The sequence below is a fragment of the Sycon ciliatum genome, chromosome 7 (genome assembly GCF_964019385.1).
Source record: "Sycon ciliatum chromosome 7, ocSycCili1.1, whole genome shotgun sequence".
NCBI lineage: Eukaryota > Metazoa > Porifera > Calcarea > Leucosolenida > Sycettidae > Sycon > Sycon ciliatum.
The window spans coordinates 4,378,968-4,398,366 of NC_088649.1; the positions used below are offsets into that span (position 1 = coordinate 4,378,968).

At 50.1% G+C, this 19,399-nt stretch overlaps 1 protein-coding gene across 4 annotated transcripts in view; it reads left to right on the forward strand.

The window, feature by feature from the left end:
• The window catches only part of LOC135820787 (uncharacterized), a 29,201-nt gene extending 12,093 nt beyond the window's left edge, over positions 1 to 17,108 (forward strand). For 3 of the 4 annotated variants that reach the window (XM_065333827.1, XM_065333829.1, XM_065333830.1), the window contains 8 exons: positions 6,854 to 7,170; positions 7,437 to 7,520; positions 7,743 to 7,857; positions 8,159 to 8,643; positions 9,472 to 9,525; positions 10,132 to 10,419; positions 11,662 to 12,088; positions 12,715 to 17,108. In XM_065333827.1, coding sequence (XP_065189899.1) covers positions 6,854 to 7,170; positions 7,437 to 7,520; positions 7,743 to 7,857; positions 8,159 to 8,643; positions 9,472 to 9,525; positions 10,132 to 10,419; positions 11,662 to 12,088; positions 12,715 to 15,626 — 4,682 coding nt within the window. In that variant the 3' untranslated portion in view covers positions 15,627 to 17,108. The remainder of the gene's footprint in view (positions 1 to 6,853; positions 7,171 to 7,436; positions 7,521 to 7,742; positions 7,858 to 8,158; positions 8,644 to 9,471; positions 9,526 to 10,131; positions 10,420 to 11,661; positions 12,089 to 12,714) is intronic. The other variant, XM_065333828.1, reaches the window with a different exon arrangement.
• The last annotated feature ends 2,291 nt before the right edge of the window (positions 17,109 to 19,399 follow it).

Consider the following 19,399-nt stretch of genomic DNA (forward strand, 5'->3'; position numbering starts at 1 on the left):
GATGTGGCCATTGTCTGTTGCGGTCTGCACAACATCTGCGAGAGATGGAAGTGTCCTATGGAACCGACTTGGCTAATTAACACTGCCACGTACAATCAGTTCCACCCAGGACCAAATGACCAACCCCACGATGACTACGAACAAGCAGGTTGGACGGTGAGAAGGAAGCTAGCGCGGCGTACTCACCGAGATCACCCTGTTGTTTGAGCAATACGGTTCTGCTGGCCTCTTATTTCCACACTGAGTACAATCCATTCCATTGATGAATTTATACACCTGCTCTGTGTGAACGAGAAGCACTGAATGCAACTTTATTGTTTTGCCCGTGCAGAAGGCGTATAAGAAAAACCGCAGCGTGCTAAATTGCACCTAAAAAATCGAAGAGAAGAACACGGCTGAAAAAATTGAAGAAAGGATTTATCACAAAACAAGCTCAGTCCTGCTCCTCGTTCCGGGAAGACTTTGGTCCAGGACCATTGAAGAGGTTGCTCACAAGTGTGGCCTGGAATGTCATCATTGACTGCTGGACAGTCATCTGGAATTCCTGATTTTGCCGTTGTGTGGCTGATGACGTTCTCTCCTCACGATCTCTCATCCGCTCTTCAAATTGTTGCTGCTGTTGTTGTAGCTGTGCCTGCGGTCAAAGCACACAAATAACCATCACAAGAGGACTAAGTATTGCTGCTAGACTGCTAGTGATGTTTCGTTGGCCAAGTTGTTTGCGAATTCTCACTAATTCCAATTCTGTAAAGTAGATACCACAATTATGAACGAGTAGCCAATACAAATCTATAATATACTACAGTAGAATTCAAATTTTAAGGAACATGGCCAACAATCTCCTGTCTATTTCAGACCATATTTCCAGAATCTATTTTGGAAAAGGCAGTTTTGGAAACAGTTGCTTACCTGAAGTGTAATGGTTTGTTGTGTATGCGCTTGCATTATGTTGCCAAATGATGCCAAGAACTGGTCCTGTTGCTGGCGCTGTTGCTCTGGTGCTGCCGTCCTACTTCTGCCAACACGACTCGGTGGTGTGGGAGGCAAGGCAGGCCGAGCACGGCCATTGTGCGGCTCCTGTCGAGTTTGAGCTTGCGCCTGTGCTCGTGGCCTTGCTGTTGCCTGCGTCGGTAGAGGCAGTGGGGTAGATGCTGCTGCAGGCAATGCTGCTGATGGTACGATTGGCTGCGCTGAAAGTGCTGCTGCAGGCAATGCTGCAGATGGGAGGACAGGCTGTGCTGAAAGTGCTGCAGCACGTGCTGGTGGAAGTCCATCAGAACTATCGGCCTCGCTGTCATCAGCCACGTCATGGTCTAAATCATCATCTATGTCACCATCACCAAAAGTTCCACTGTTTCCAGTAGTGTGTGCAGTACTGCTATCACTGCTTGTACTAGCTCTGTTGCTCGTAGCACTGGGGTTGGCTGCCTCTGCTGAAGCTGCCTGTTCAGCATCATCAGCATTGTTGTCATCATCATCATCCTCACTGGTGTCTTGGGCACTATCAGTGGAAATAGCCAGTCCCAGAGTGGGATGAGACTTCCACAGATCATAGAAATATTTGAGTAGTGGCCACATCGCTTCTTTGAGAATCTCTTCCCAGTCCAGCTCATCTTCATCATCATCATCATCAGCAGCAGCTGCCCCGGTTCGCTCTAGCCTGCTTCTGCGCACTCTGGGCTGCACATGAAGTTTAACCTTTTTGGAGCCCGTCTTCTTCAGGCGCCCGATCTTATCCTTGACCTGCTTCCAGGCGACCACCACATCCTCCTCCTTCAGCTTGTCAACAATCCATTTGTACCTCTGTACATCTCTTGTCATTTTTTTCTGGTGTCTTGTCTTGACCTCGAAATAGAGGGAGAGGAGCAGTTGCTCTTGGTCAGCAGTCCACTTCATGACGAGAGATGAAAAACTAATTTTTCCAAGATCCAAGAGATCCAACAACGACAACGCCGCAAAAGTTGCACTACCGCTTTTGTGTTTCGCCACCAATTTTTTGGTTGTGGCGCTTTTGAGATTGCCGCCGTGGCGCCAGTGGCGCCAGGCGCAGTATCCATGGTGATCCGGGGATATCCCAACTTTTGTGGTGCAGCTTTGGTGGTGTCGCAAAAGCGCCATGCATGTGTGACCGGCGCGCCTAAGGAGGGTAGCATAATCCTTGACAAAGTTACACCATGTGGAAATTTCTTTCGTACGCGGTGCGAGAACAGACCTCCTTCAGAGACTTATAACTTCTCTTTGGAACATGCTAAAACGATCCGTTTTTTTTTGCAAATGAATGGTGGTTCTTTCCTGCTTCTTTTGAGACCAAAATGGTGCAGATTCGAGCAAAAATGAGTGAGTTACAGCCTGTTAAAAATCATTGACGGATAGGATAGGGAATAAAAAAGTAAATTATCGTGTCCGTTCCCGAAGGGAACTCACGACGGCTGCTAACACTCGGTAAACCCTAATAACACCCGGTAAACCCTAAGCCCGAAAATAATGATTACAGTATATGGTCTGAGAGGAGAAGGGCTCAAACGGCTATGTTTTTCACCTTTATAATAAGGGGAAGTTCACCCTATCAAAATGAAAACTTCTCAACTTGTAGCGAAAACTGCACTAATTCCAATGGTGAAGGTCCCAGGTTGATCGGAGCAGCCATTCCTGAGTTATGCCTGGAAATTTTCCAGTCGGCAACCGTTAGGGTGCCGCATGTCCCATGCCAAAGTTTGAAAACATCCAACTTCTTTTGGGACAATGGAGAGCCAAAAGACTGAAATTTCCCCGTCTACTGTAAATATACAAATTTTCGGCAGCTATTTAACTTCGGCTATATTCGGCACCGACCCAAAACGCCTAACTTAAAGGGGAAGTTAAGGCAAAAATTAAAATTTCACCAGTTGTAGTCTTCGGGGTGCTGAGTCGAATGGTCGTGGTCCGAGGAGGCTGAGACGCTCCCTTCCTACTTGAATCCCAATCGAACTCGCGCACTTCCACCGAAACTGGGTGACTGCGCCCTACTAGATGGGGATTTGTATGCAAAATGTCACTAAAAGCGCCATTTCGTTCTTATAAAAGCACGGATGACCGCGATTGGCCCATATGTTGTAGTCTTTTGGACGCTGAGTCGACTGGTTTTGGTCCGAAAAGGCTGCGATGCGGCGTTCCTCCTTTATTCCCAATCGAACATGGTTGAACAAGCGGTCACGTGCTCCTGCGTACACCAGTCAGCTGGTCACCGTGCCTGCAGGGTACAACTTACTAGCCTGTTTGACCTTTTTTGGGTGCAGTCCTGTCACTCGAGTTGAACTCGATTTGAACCTTGGTGTGAAAGTTGTCACCTGCTGGCGTGGTGACCAGGTGATTTGGGCACCCAGGACCACGTGACCGCTTGTTCAACCATGTTCGATTGGGAATAAAGGAGGAACGCTGCATCGCAGCCTTTTCGGACCAAAACCAGTCGACTCAGCGTCCAAAAGACTACAACATATGGGCCAATCGCGGTCATCCGTGCTTTTATAAGAACGAAATGGCGCTTTTAGTGACATTTTGCATACAAATCCCCATCTAGTAGGGCGCAGTCACCCAGTTTCGGTGGAAGTGCGCGAGTTCGATTGGGATTCGAGTAGGAAGGGAGCGTCTCAGCTTCCTCGGACCAAGACCATTCGACTCAGCACCCCGAAGACTACAACTGGTGAAATTTTAATTTTTGCCTTAACTTCCCCTTTAACGACTCTATCAATTGCGAACTGGGTATGGCTGCGTTCGTCTTGGAGAGAGCTTTCCATAGAGCCCGAGATTGTTGGAATACTCCAAAGGATATCGAAATTACAGTCAGATGAAAATGTGAGTTTGTGAATTTCATGCGTCTCCTGAAATAATTTAGGCTGTAAAGGGTTAAACGCCGATGACATTTTCACAGCATCTGTCACACTATACCATGCCCTCTTCCCCACGCCGAAAATAAATCGCCGCCGAAATGTCAAAAATCGTGAAGTGCCGAAATTTTGCATATTCACAGTACTCCCATACAAAGTCTCTCTGACGTCATACATCCGGCCTTCTGGGCAAGTTAATGACGTCATCATGATGTCACCGAATTTAGTGCAAACTTCAAGCTGGTATAACTCGGGAACGGCTGCTCCGATCAACCTGGGACCTTCACCATTGGAATCAGTGCATTTTTCGCTACATGTTGTGAAGTTTTCATTTTAGGGTGAACTTCCCCTTTAACGGTTAGGGCCTTATCATACTACGTTCATTGAGGCGCGTTTGCGAGTGCGTTTGCGTTTGAGGCCGGAAAACGCATTGACATGATAATTATCATACTTTTTTTTGTGATTTTCAACGTTTGCGTCGAAAACTGTGCGCGTGGGGAAATACGAAATGGAATCGATCTCCACGTGGCCGTGGATGTTGAATTTATTTTCCTGAGATCGAGAAAGTGTCCTGTTTTTGCTCGTATGTCCTTTGTCAGTGGTGCTGGGGGGGGGGGGGGGGGGGGGGGAGTCGATAGGAAGAAGCAAATTTTGGCAAGTCTCCGGACCTGGGTGTATGGAACGTATCGTCAAAGTTCAAGTCATAATCGCCCCGTTCTCTTCATGTTCCGTTGTCAATAGTCTATAAAAACAGGTCAATGAGGCAGCCATCAAGGTGCGTCAGGAGTAGAAGTACCCTTGCCGGCCTCAGCAAGCGCTTTGCCAGTGCCACTACATCGCTGTGTTCCTCGGTCTTTGTCGCGAGATTCCCGCTCCAGCCTCTCTGCTTCTCTTCGATTCTCACGGTCCTCTCTCTCTCGCGCGTGCCATTCGCAGTTCATGCTCCTCCCTCCTCCTGTCTCTCTTATCATCGTACTGGCGCCTCCGCAAATCGGATTCATCATGCCACTGTCGCTGCTCGCGTGCTCTCCGCTCCTCAAATTCAAGCTCTCGTCGTCGAGCGTTGGCGTCAATTTCTGCCAGCCGAGTTTGCACATCTGTTACCGAATTCACATAGGTCTGCTGGGCTCGAGCTTTCCTCGTGGACTTTTCGGCGGTGGGCGGCTTTTGTTGGAGAGCAGGCTGCCGTGCTGCTCCTCCTTCAATCAGCCAGCCAGAGCATCTACATTATAGTACATATCCAAGAATCTGGGGGTGCTGGGGGGGGGGGGGGGTCTTCAATCAGCCAGCCAGAGCATCTACATTATAGTACATACCGTAATGTCGCGTGCATTAGCCGGGGCTTATATGCCTATAAGCCGGTGATGGAGACAGGCTTATACACGAGACAGGCTTATATGACAAGCACCACTCAATGACCAGGCTTGTATGCGCAAACTGCTGACTTTTGGACGTCAAAACCAACATTTTCCAACGGGATTTTTTTTCTTTTTTTTCGCTCCCTGAACCGCGTCCCCCCTCTCCTTTCTCTCTCTCTCTCTCTCTCTCTCTCTCTCTCTCTCTCTCTCTCTCTCTCTCTCTCTCTCTCTCTCTCTCTCACACACACACACACACACACACACACACACACACACACACACACACACACACACAAACGAACAAGCCAACTCATCAAACACCAGCAGCTTCACAGTAGAGTTCAACTCCTTTTCAGGTCATGAGGTGTGGAGTACGATGATAAAGAACATGCTCGTACATGGTGCCGTGAGAGAGTCTTGCGTAGTAGCCCGGCTTACGCACGCGACACGTGGCGCGTCTCGTGTACTGGCCCGGCTTATGCATGCGACAGGCTTGTACGCGAAAAGCTGTTGCAGATTTCATGCTTCTACACGAGACAGGCTTATGCACAAATCCGGCTTATGCACGCGACATTACGGTATCCAAGAATCTGGGGGGGGGGGGGGGGGGGTCTTCAATGAGCCAGCCAGAGCATCTACATTATAGTACATATCCAAGAATCTGGGGGTGCTGGGGTCTGGAGGGTGGGGGGGGGGGTCTTCTATCTAATACAGAGGTTAAGATGCACGTTATTTCCGACGTTACGCGCAATTTCACATCAGATTTGGGGTAAAACTCCAAATTTCGAAGCGAGCTGCGGGTCATTCGCGTTGTTTTTAGACGCGCGAGCCAAATAACGCGAGCTGAACTTTCGCGTCACGTCAGAAATAACGTGAATCTTAACCTCTCTAATAAAAGCTCAATATCGAAGATGTGTATATGCGGTATTTATGTTTGTACCATCATCAACAATAATAGAAAACAGGATCACTGCACTTCGGAGTATCCAAACATAAATATGTAGTTATCCTGTCAAGCAAGATTACATAACCCCATGTACTCTTGTTTCAAAGCACAGGATCTTATTCTTACAAGGGAAGAGGCTGCACAGTACACGTATTATCACAATTTATCAGACGTATCCGGAACCTGTGGTGGACAAAGCCCCATTAGACCTTGTACAGACTAGTGCAAAGAAAAACGTGTGATGCGTTGATTCGCCGTACACATGTCGTAATAATCACTGGTGCGTGGAACATTGCATCATAAAAATGACGTCAATTTGAAATTCTTTTGTGACAGCAGGGTGCGAGGGAGTTTCACACTCTTCGGGGATTATATACTCTAGTTTCAGAAATTTTAGATGCTCAATATTTTTCGGTATGAGGGCAAAAAGGCCAGGTTAGGTGAACAGAAATGTTAGGTACAGAGGAGCAGTTCCCTATTGGATTATGTGTGTTAGTGTTTGTTCGGTGTATTGAAATTTTAGGTATGAAACAGACGCACTGAAAGTACCGAAAATAAAAGTACACCGAAAATTTGTGAAATTACAGTACTCTTGTTGTTGGGTGTTGCCGGTTCAATGCTGTTCACGGCAAGTATCCTATGCCTAAATATGGACTTGTATATTCTGATTGTCTGATCGCTGACAGATACGGACGCAGCGAAGCTCTCTCCGGCGCCCGCATGCGCCGAGATCCCACTGCTGTCAACGGATGACACTGCAGCCCAGTCACCAGCGACGACGTCAGCTACTGCTGCTGCTTCGTCAGGAGACGGGAACAGCTCACAAGGCGGCAAGCCACCTCCATCACCGCCATCCTGCCCGCTCTCGGACATGGCCTGTCTCAGCTCGTATGAGATTGACGGCTTGCGTCGGCTGCTGGCCGAGCTTAACGTTTCCACGACGATGGTGAGGGCGTGTCCCGAGGAGCTGGGGGATCCTGGCGAGCTCATGTCGACCGTGGAGGTAAGTTGTGTGTGATGTGTGGGTAACACCGAAGTTACCGAAAATAAGTCTCCACCGAAATTTTCCGGTTTTACAGTAGCCTATCTTCAGGGACATATATAACTATGTGCTTAGATTTGCGTAATCGTTTTGCCTTGTATTCTCCTGTGCAATGTACAGCTGTAGACTCTGTTGAAATGAGTATGAAAGCCCGCATTTTCCTGTGCAATGTATGCTGTATATTCTGTTGAATGAGTGTGAATTCTCCTGTGCAATGTGCGCTGTAGATTCTGTTGAACGAGTATGAAAGCCGGTTTCACGAGGACAAGGCCACTGGACATTTTATGCTCATACCGGGAATACAATCTGAGGTATGGTGTGGTGAATTGCTGTGTGCACTGCTGCTGCTGCTATTGCTGCTAATAGTGCAGCTATTGCTGCTGCTGCTGCTGCTGCTGCTGCTGCTATTGCTGATGTTGCTCTCCTCTCCATCCCCACCATCTGCCTGTGGAATATTTGACAGTCGCAACATGTACATGTACATGTAGTAACAGGTATATGTTCATGGTGTTTCTTTCCTTCTGCGTGTGCAGAATCTGCGTGTGTCGCCCGCACCAATACCTGACAACATTGTGGAAATAGTGGCAGTTGAAACAGAGATTGTATGCAAGTCCTCAGCTGCTACTGCATCTCCAAGAAAGACAGCAGGTAAGCTACAATGACGTACTGCTCTCTCTCTCTCTCTCTCTCTCTCTCTCTCTCTCTCTCTCTCTCTCTCTCTCTCTCCCTCTCTCCCTCTCTCCCCCTCTCTCTCTCTCTCTCTCTCTCTCTCTCTCTCTCTCTCTCTCTCTCTCTCTCTCTCTCTCATATTCGGTATTCGGTATTCGGTATTCGGTGCAGCTTGCATGTCATGTTTGTCTCAAGGAATATAATGTCTTCCTGTGTGTGTACATGTGTGTGGGTATGTTTGTTGTGTTGCACTTCACTTTCATCCTATCCTTGTTTGCAGAAGGAAGGGTGGGCAAGACGGAATCAAGCCCTGGCAAAGTGAAAATGAGGTCCCTGTCTGGCTCAGTAGACAGCACTCCCGCATCCCCCGCTGCTGGTACTGCAACAGCAAGAGCTACTTCAAAGTTGGCAAGTGCATTGGTTACAAGTAATTCGGGCATGGACACCAGCAGTGCAATGTCGGATCATTTTAGTGCGGACGACGACGAGCACTTTGCAGACACTGGAGATTCGAATGATCGCTATGACAACAACACATCGACGGGGAGACAGAAGCGTGGTAGACGCCGCACGTCATCCTCCTCCTCATCGTCAAAGGTTGCAGGTTGTCGCATCCGGAGCATTCGCTGCCGTAACTGCAAGAACTGTTGTCGTACGGACTGCGGTGATTGTCGCCATTGCAAGGACATGCCCAAATTTGGCGGAGAGGGACGCGGCAAGCAGTCGTGTCTGCAGCGCCGATGTTTGAATCCCAGGAAACCAACGGTTAGTTGCTGCTGCTGGTGGCCGTTTGGTTTCGTTTTGTATGATTGAATCCCAGGAAACCAGCGGTTACTGTATACGCGGAAATATTCGTCTGGAATTTAATTTCGTCTTTTTCGTCCAGGGAGCTTTTGGACTAAATTAAATGCCGGACTAATGTCGATTTGTCCAGCTTTTCAATACACTCTTGTGATCCACGGACGAAATTTTCAACCGGACGAACTCCCTTTCTTTGGAGTTGGACGGAATTATCGACCGACGAAATTTTCTGCCTGTACAGTACCTGCTAGCGGCGGTTTATTTTGTTTCTGTACCATTTCTTCCGCAGCATAAGCCACACAAAGGTTTTTTTTGTGTCAATATACAGACCTCTACCCTGTTTAATATACAGACCTCTGCCCTGTTGGTCACCGATCATTTTACTATCGTAGTATGTAAGCCGCAGATATTTGGACTGTGCGCACGCTAGCCTTCGTTGTACGTCCTCGTACTTGGAACACGTGACGTGCGTTGTTGGCAATGGGGTGGATCCTTTGGGTCTGGGTCTGGATCTGGATCCACCCGAACAATCACAGACCGAATCTAACTCGAACCGTGAAGCAGATTTTTTTTAAATATTGTACTTTGGGGAGTTGGAAGGTACCCAATGATGTCGCATCGGATGTATGTTTTGTTGATGTGTGTCTGCTTGTGTGTGTGTGTGTGTGTATGTGTGCGTGTGTGTGTGTGTGTGTGTATGGGTGCACGTGTGTGCACGTGTCTGTGTCTATGTCTATGTTTGCATGCGTTGATGCATCGCTTTCATGTGTGTATTTACATTTTCTGCTGCAGGTGGCACGTCATGTGGATCACACGTCCTCCGATTCTGACTGTGCATCACCAGCTGTAAGGCCTGTGTGTGTGTGTGTGTGTGTCTGTGTGTGTGTGTCTGCCTGTCTGTCTGTCTGTCTGTCTCTGTGTATGCCTGTGTGCATGTTGTGTCTATGTGACTGTCTGACAATGAAGTTGTCGCCACCGGGAAGCTTATGTAGCCACTCTTTTGCTTGTTTGCTAAAATCAGTCGGTCACATTTATCAAGGGGTCAGTGAAAACGTTGATCACGTGACCGGGTAGGGAGGGAGGTCGCCGATACTACTGTTGTGGACATGGAAATCCGGTCGCACGTCTAGCGCCCCCAGGACGCTGGCCATGCAGCTGTGGGTAAGCGATACATATGCGCTGCAGCGCGCTGGTCGCATCGGCCCGGATCAACATGACACTACGTGCAGCGACGTTATGTTATGTACGCGCTGAGGGCGCCGACCCCGGTCATTCGACTGGATTTCCATGTCCACCACAGTAGTTGGTCATGTGACCAAGTTTTGCCTGTACTCCTGAGTCTTCTCATGGCCAACGTGTACTGGGTAGGTATTTGAAATTTTAAACAGTTGCCATAGCAATGTGTATCCACTCCACTGCTGTGTGGCCTTGTCTGATGTGTTCTTATGGTAGGCATTGCCAACAACGGCGTTGTCAAGGAAACGTGCATCTTCTGTCGGTGAAGAGACGGCTCCATGTAGCTCTGACCCTGCAGCCACATGTACAACAACAACGACGACGATGACGACGACGACGCAAGGGGTTGATACGACTACTACTGCTGGGGATACATCTGAAACAGCACAGGGTCAACTGCCATCGGTATCAACATCTGTGACGTGTAGCGTTGGCGATACCAATGCTGCTGCTGGCAGCTCATCAGTGGCTGTTGTGGCTCCGATTGTAATCGATCCAGCTCTGGTGAGGACTGGGGAGACTGTGTGTGGGTGTTGGTGTGTGGGTGTTGGTGTGTGGGTGTGTGTGTGGGTGTGTGTGTGGGTGTGTGTGCGTGCGTGCGTGTGTGTGTGGGTGGGTGTCCGTGTATGGCTGTTTGCATATACTTGTGATAGATATCCAGTTTCATTCTAGCTGTTGGAAGATAGTGTAGTAGGTATAGCGAGAGTTCATAACCACAAGGGTGTGAAACTTCTATATCCGAACTATGGTTGCCCTGCGCGGCGCACTGCCTTCATTATTATTTTAGTGAAATGACGATCGAGCTGATTGGATTGGAACGATTCCACGCATAATACAGGAGGCCTGGGCACGACGCATCACACACTAAACGGTCCAAAGTCTCAGAGAATAGGGTAGGTAGCACTTCGAAGCTGGAAACCGTAGCCGATCAATAATGATGCAAAGTCCCTAGCTGATTTCCCAGTTTGTGCCAGATCCCATGTGCAGAGTTGCATACTCTCGGGGTTGTGGACTCTTGGTTTTATGGCATTATAAGTTGTTATTAGAGAGGTTCCGCACTACGTAAAGTTGAGCAACTTTACTTTTAGTGGGCAGGAAAAACCCATGAATTCGCGAGTTTGCACTCCACTTACGGAAAGTTGTCTACGGAGAGTACGTAGATAGGGCTCTGATAACGTAGCTGGTCCGTTAATGGATTGGGTACAAATTTATGACTCTCTCCCCAGGTCGATTTGGTCGTACACTGCCGCGTTTGGAGTTGCCAAGGGCAGCTACATGATTTGAAAACTCCGTATGGCGGAACCCAGATCCGCATGCAGTTTACGTAAGACTTTCCGTAGATCGACTACATTTTTTACTAATGTAATTACGTTATGCGGAACCTCTCTATTATTATAAGTTAGTACCCATTGTATGAATGAACACGTCACCAGCCGCCTCTGTGCTCTCTCTCTCTCTCTCTTTCCCTCTTTCCCTCCCTCCTTCTCTCTATGTGCTCTCTCTCTCTCTCTCTCTCTCTCTCTCTCTCTCTTTCCCTCTATCTCTTTCCCTCCCTCCCTCCTTCTCTTTCTGTCTCTCTCTCTCTCTCTCTCTCTCTCTCTCTCTCTCTCTCTCTCTCTCCCTCCCTCCCCCCCCCCCCCCCTCTCTCTCTCTCTCTCTCTCTCTCTCTCTCTCTCTCTCTCTCTCACACACACACACACACACACTCTCACTCTCTCACTCTCCTTGCCACTTTCTCTGCCGTAGCTTTCAGCCTCTTTCATGATGTCTGGAGAGTCGCTGGGCACACTGGTCGATACTGCAAAGGACACCACCACAGCGGCAGCAAAGGCAGTCGAGACTGAGGAGACGGAAACCCGGAGCAGCGCTGGCAAGAAGGGAAAACCCCTCGGCCGCGACGTCATGTCCGGAATCACAGGCGGCCCGAACGTCGACGTGTCTAAGCTGCCCAGTTTCAAAAAGAACAAGCCAGTTGCCATGGTTGCTGCTAGCACTGCAACAACCAGCAAGGGTACGACATCACCACAACGCACTGCTAGTGGCGGTGGCGGTGGTAGTGGTGGTGCAGTTAGTGATCGTATGTTGCTACTTAGTGAGGAGAAAGGTAGAGCGTCAGCGGACAGGTACTCGTCGCCGTCTGGTCGGGAGGACCGAGGAGCGTCGTCCAGGCCTGGTAAGCTTGTGTGTGTGTGCGTGTGTGTGTGTGTGTGTGTGTGCGTGTGCGTGTGTGTGTGTGTACTGGTCACTGATGTTGTTTCTTTGGACACTTTTTAAATATTTGAAATGGGTTGTTATGGTTACGTGTAGTGTTGCTCGGGCCCGGGCTAAATGGGGGAAATCCCCCTCCTCTACCTGTATATGTGGTAGCCCCGATTGGCAATACGTTCCGCCATGACATGTACAGGTAAAGATCTGCTATAGCGTTGGTGTATGAAGACGTGTGATTTGATCACTATAGACAATTAACCGTACATGCGACTGAACAGGGCGAGTACCTCAACGCATATACTGGAAACTGCCGAATGTTTGCGGCGTATTAATGTTTGCTGATTTTGCGAGAAGAGCATTACGCAAATATAAACCAACTTTAAATCAAACTTCAACAGTGGGCGTATATGTGTGGCCACGATGCTCCGAGAACATTTGCCATCGTAAACTCGCTGGTTCTGAGAGATCGCAAAAAAATTAGTGACGCAAACATTAGGCGGGTTACAGTAAGTCGTAGCTGTACTTGCCACCTTATTCATTCTTGTATTTCTTGTGTTGTCATCACCCATTCCCCTGCTCTATTCCGTACAGGTGGTGAAGGAGGAGGAATGAGGGCTGGACACAATCACCCGGCGGGATATTCACGCGCCGAGCGGGATCGCCATCACCATGGTAACCACCGTACCTCCCACGGCTGGGCCGCTGACGGCGGAGGTAGTGAGGAGGACTTCCGACACACCGACCCTCGCCAACAACAACGTCATCCTCCTCATCACCATCATCACGATCACCACCCACAACAGCATCATCAGCCGTATCATGACTATCCTGGGGAGGATGATGTCCATCACGGGCCACACTCTCGGCGTGACGAGCGACGTTTCCACGACGACGTTGACCGCCCGGGCCACAGTGGGAATCATCAGTTTAATCATCGTCATGACGACCGTCACCCCTTCCAGCCTGAGTCGGGCATGCCCCCTCCGGCAAGACCCGGTCCTCCTCACGATGTCGGTTTTCACCATGGTCCTCCACATCCACATCCACCAATGTCAGGTCCTGATCAACAGCAGGCTCCGCACCACCACCACCAGGCCCCGTTTCGGCCACCACCTTTCCCGCCTTCATCCCAGGCGCTGGCGAATGCCCCTCCGCACCGTCCGCCTGGACCACATGGGCCGCCAGTTGCTGGCATGCCACAGCTCCCACCACCTCCAGTGCAACACCAGGGTCCTGTACCCCCTGGGCAGCACCAGGGTCCTGTACCCCCTGGGCAGCACCAGGGTCCAGTGACGCCTGGGCAACACCACGGTCCCATAGCGCCGGTGCATGCTCCGCCCGGACAGGCTGGGTTTACCGGCGGTGTTGTTGCCCCACCACCAAGTGCTGGCTTGCAGGACCCTCGGTCAGGACTACTACCGCCACCTGCTCACCCCATGCCGCCACCACACCCTACCCAACACCCTACCCAACACCAGCAGCACCAGCAGCAGCAGCAGCAAACAAATGTATCAGCTCCTCCGACCTTCCCCGTTCCTCAGCAGCAGCAGCATGCAGCTCAAGTTGCTCCTTCGCAGCCTGCCCTTCTCCCTCCGCTGTCTTTGCGCAGGCCACAGCCCTCGCACTCTGGTCTTGCAACAAGCAATAGTAATCCACAGCAACAGCAGCAGCTTCACCCATCGGCTGCTCCACCGTTCCGAAGCCCTTCTCCGCTGCTGCCAACCCAGCAGCCAGTGTCACCGAATCCCCTTCCCCAGCAGCAGCAGCAGCAGCAGCTTCAGCCACCTCAACAGCATCAGCTGCAACCGCAACAACATCTGCAACAGCAACAACATCAGCATCAGCAACAGCAACAGCATCAGCATCAGCAACATCAGCATCAGCATCAGCAACAGCAACAACAGTTCACTATGCAACCTCACTCTCAACCCTTGCCGCAAGCGCACCCTGCGTCCTCTCTACCAGCAGGGTCTTCGTTACCCGCAGCAGCAGCAGCAGCAGCACCGCGTGTCCCGTTTCAATTCAACCCGCCTGCGCCCTCCGTGCCTAACATGCCTAGCATGCAGTCACAGCAGCTCTTGCCAACACCAACACCTAATCACGACTCAGCCATGACATCATCATCATCATCATCGGCCATCGACCCCGTGTCCGCCAGAGACCCTATGTCCGGTGGATCACCTGCCATGGTGTCGCGGGACTACCAGCATCGCCATCACCATGGTGATCAGGGTCACACCGCCGGCCATGGTCCTAGTATGTCACAACAACAACAACATCAACAACAGCAGCAGCAGACAATGCCGGCGACAGTAGCATCGTCATCGTCCTCTAACCCAGGCATATTACCGGCAGCGGCAGGTGGTTATGCAGCAGGCAGAGGACCAGGTGTGCCCGGCACCACTATGAATACTTCTGCACACACGCTACCACCAGCCATGCTCCCCGCCCCGCCTGCACCCAGCCGCCCGGCCATTCTGTCTCAACAACTGCCCGTGCTGTCAGCGTCGTCACGGCAGCGTCGCCTGGAGTCACGGCGTGCGCTCTTGTCTCGTCGTATGTCCATGTGTCACTCCGACAAGTCACACGATCGCTTGCCGCTGACCACCGGTGGCGTGCATGCGCTACAGGCCTCGCACTGGTCGCTAATATTCCGTTTCCTCTCGCACGGCATGCTAGCGCGCTGCATGCGCACATGTCAGGCGTTCAAGCGCTGGTCGTCGCACCCGCAGTTCTGGAAGAGCATCGACCTGACTCGCTACACGCCCGTTCCCGCACCCGTACTCGGCGCCGTGGCGCGACGTAAGCCAATGCGCTTGCGTCTGGACTGGTGTGGCCTGACTCACCGTCAGATGCTGTGGCTGGGTGCGCGCCTCTCCAAGACCCTGACGTTTCTATCGCTGGACGGTCTCCAGCCCAGTGTCATTCTGGCGTTGTCAGCACATGGCGCCTCCACTTCATCGAGCAGTCCTGCTGTAACTGATGCTGCGGCGGCTTCGGGGGCGGCAAAGAAGACGTCTGTATCGCTGCCGGCGTCCGTGCAGGACATCTCCGTGTCCTGGTCGTCGGAGGTGAATGACGAGACGGTGCGCTGTCTCCTGTCCACGCCGCTGCCGGATCAGCTCCACTCGTGGTCGCCGCTGTCGCGCCTCATGTACCTGGCGCTGAGCGGCACCAGCGTCACCGACGAGACGGTGCACGTGCTCGCACAGAACGCCGCCGGTTTGCTCCACCTGTCGCTCAGCTTCTGTAAGCAGATCAGCGACGCCGGCGTTCGAGCCATCACTGCCACACAGTGTGCCTTTGTGCAGAACGTACAGATCCTGGAGATGGCCTCGTGTCCCCGTATCACCGACGCCGTCGTGCCGGCATTCTCACGGTGCCGCTCGGCACGTCGTATCGACCTGCGCAGCTGCCCGCTGCTGTCAGCGGCAGCTTGCGTGAAGCTCGCTGCGTCCACGCCTGGTTTTGTCATGTCTGAAGACTGCCTCATCGTCGCGTAGGTTTGCTGCGTCCACGCCTGGCTTTGTCATGTCTGAAGACTGCCTCATTGTGGCGTAGGTTTGCCACGCCCACATCTGGCTTTGTCATGTCTGAAGACTGCCTCATCGTGGCGTAGGTTCTACATCTTCTATCAGCAGTGCAGATGCTGCTAATTGGCATGCCGCTAGTCAGCGTGACGTTCCTGCTCGTCTGCTGTTGTTTTCCGCTGTGGTGACGTCATCATCATCTGACCGTTATGTCACCATTGCCTGACCATGATGTCACCATGATATGAAAATGACACGCCATTACCTGACCGTGATGTCATCGCTCGCTGTGGCATGGATTCTACTTCCCACGGCAGGCTTTGACAGCCCCGGGTGAATCCTGTCTGCGACCTAATCATCAGGTTATTGTGCTAGCGCTATGAGGGAGAGGTTTGTCAAGCGCCACCGCCCATCAAGCATACATCACCGTCTGGCTGTGATGCATCGCAGGGCCTGCTGAGAGGAGTTGTCGGACTCAGGGCGCAGGCGCTGTGCCGGTCCATGCAAACATGATGTCACTAGTCCATGTAACCATGACGTCACCAGTGAATGCCAATATGACGTCACCGCTCCATGTGATTATACTGTCACTAGTCCATGCAAACATTACATCATCAGTCCGTGCAAACATGACGCCACCACTCCATGTAATCACGACGTCGTCAGTCGTCACTATGAGGTGTAGGCTCTTGCCAGGCATGACGCCATGAGCCATGAGTGTTTCAGTTTAGTGCCGCTGTGTTATTGTTGTTGCATGCTAACCTTAGTTCTGTAACAAGAGTGCTGTTGCGTGGCTCTCTGTGTGTGTTCAAGCGAGCATGTAGAGACGTGACACGTGCTTTCAATGTTGCTATAGTTTTCTGATGTCGATGATTCTATTCTCCTATTATAGACTGCAGTACGGTCCGCTCTTGTATTCTATTAGGTGAGTGGTGATGAGTCATGATGACATAATCACTAGATGATCATGATGTCATAATACCCACCCCTGCTGTGTGCCATTGTTATTTTAGCATCACTGTCTGTTTTTCCTTTCTGGACAGCTGTGACGTGTGTACTCTGGGATTACCTCGCACTCATGCACGTACCCGTGTGTATGCATCCCCCGTTATGAGCTGCAATCTCATTTGTGTGCTGAGCAATGTAGTGGAAGTTTTTTTTCCCGGTATAATCCTAGACCAGACTGCTCCTTGTCTGACCTTTTACTTTGTGCTGCAATTTCTCTGTGTGTGTGTGTGTGTGTGTGTGTGTGTGTGTGTGTGTGTGTGTGTGTGTGTGTGTGTTTGTTTACGTGTTCAGTCGGTTTCACCAAGTTGCTGTTGTTCATGCTTTCCTATTATTTTCTCCATCATGTTCAGCAGTGTACGTATCACCTCTCTGATGACATCATATTTTTGTAGCATGACGTCATTGTCTTTACCACGTGTAATGATAACACCTGACAGTCCAAAGTCATTCCTGATCCCGGATAGTGTGTGTGTGTGTGTGTGTGTGTGTGTGTGTGTGTGTGTGTGTGTGTGTGTGTGTGTGTGTGTGTGTGTGTGTGTGTGTGTGTGTGTGTGTGCGTGTGTGTATGTGTGTGTGTGCTTGCATAGTGTGCATGGTGGGGGCATGCGCTTTCTGTAGCCAATGTAGTAGGGAAAGTAAACGTTAACAGGCTAAGAGATTGTCACGTCAGTACAGGCAAGAGTATACATGTTAGCTCTGGTAGCTTATAAAATTAATATTCTTGCCACAGGTATGGGCAACGGCATCGGCAAGAGTTCTCTTGGTAACAGTTGCTGATATCAGTGAAACAATCATGTATATCTGCCAGGATGCATGTCCCGGTATAACATACTTCATGGGCCTGGGTGTGTCCACCCTTTCCAACATGCACTTCATGTGTGGCATAATTATAAGGACAACGTACAATGCCATTGTCGGAGACCCTGCATTGTCACAATCTCAGGTGCTTTATTATTTACCAGCCGTATTTTGACATATCGGATAAACAGTACCTCGGCTGCAAAGTCTGAAATATTTACACACACGGGCACACGTACACACACACGCACAAACGTGCGAGGGAGCGATTTTGAACGAAAAAGGGAGAAACTGATCGAAGAGAAGAGAAGAAAGAGCTAGGAAAAATAACATTAGCAAAAAAAGCTGCATGCTTTGAACAATGGAAAAAGAACTGGCAGTGAGATTGCTAGAACACAAAAAAAGAGACAGCACACGCTAAACACACAAAAAACGGTACAGGCCAACGGTCGAAGTTAGTTACGTGAACGGTAAAATGCTAACCTGTACCCATGTGTAATACTGCATCAAGAGTCCATAACTCTCCATGCATGTGTTGTGGACTCTTGATGATACCAAGAGTACAATCATAAACAGTTCTGTTCTCTTGATCATACCAAGAGTACATAACTACTCCTCATACTGGAGTAGCTTCTTGCAACGGTACAAGACCTTGGTACATGGTCATTCAACCTCTGGGAAATCTTTCAGAACTCAGTAGAGAAGCCGCCTGCGGCCAGGACCCACCAGATGGTGACTGAGCCCAGGTTTCTTGAGAAAACAAGGAAAACAGTGGGGGTAGTGAAAACCGTGGGGGTAGTTAGTTATACGGTAGAGTCCACCAACTACATTGTACAAGTCCTGTAGATCAGACTTTGGACAGTCAGTGACATACATAATTTACCGGTAGCACCAAACTGATACAGCATTGAAACATTCAACGACATGAACATAGTTACATAGTATTACTATTGTATACCGGTAGTCGAGAAGGCTAGTACATAGTTGTTTGCTTCCCACAGTGCGGCGCATGAACTGCAGAAGCTGAAGGCGAATGAGTTCTGCCATCTTGTGAGCCGCGCCGAGTCGTCCCTTGAATTATTATTATTACCGGTACTAGTGCATTATACATGTCATTGTGGAATGTACAGCATGCTAGCACTGCTCAATGACATTCAGTTGAGTTTCTCAGCAGGGGCGTAGCCAGGATCATGGTCAAGGGGGGTGCCCATAAGTTTCTTCCAAAAACCACTCCCCTTATTCATGGTTCACACATGACGGGTTTACGTGGCTCTAGTAAAAAAAAACACAAAAAACCTAGGTATAGGAATGTATACAACTGTAGCCATGAGGCATGAGAAAAATGCACTTTTGGATGCCTATTACCACCCTCTCTATCGGGACGGTCCCGGCCAAATCGGGATGGTTGGTAGGTATGAAACTTACTGCGCCACTCCCCGGGCCAGCTACAAGAGACATCACATTCATAACTTACTTCGCCACTCCCCGGGCCAGCTACAAGAGACATCATATTAAACATGAGATTTCCTTTCAGTTAGTGACTGAGTTCCAGTGCATATTGTAGCACCTTGTCTCGTGAGCGGTGACGTCGTAACATGGCTCACGAGTCTAGCCTCGCCGGGTAAAGCTGTTTGTTGAACTCTCGATGCGCCGGGCCCACCGCGACGTAGCGTATGCCTCATGTTAGTTTATCTTTCCGGTTGCAGTTTTGTAGACAAAGCCTTCGCCATCACTTGACTCGGTGGTTATTTCGTTTGAATGTGCCAAGTCGAATACAGCAGTACATGCAGTCATCATCATCAGCCTTTTCTCCTTGACATCGCATGTGGTAGAATCACTCAATCCATCAGTTTCACTTTCGATTTCAGTTGCACTGCCGCCGGATGAGACAGCAAATCAGAAGAAGTTTAGCAGAAGTTGCTTAGCGTGTTGTTGCTCTG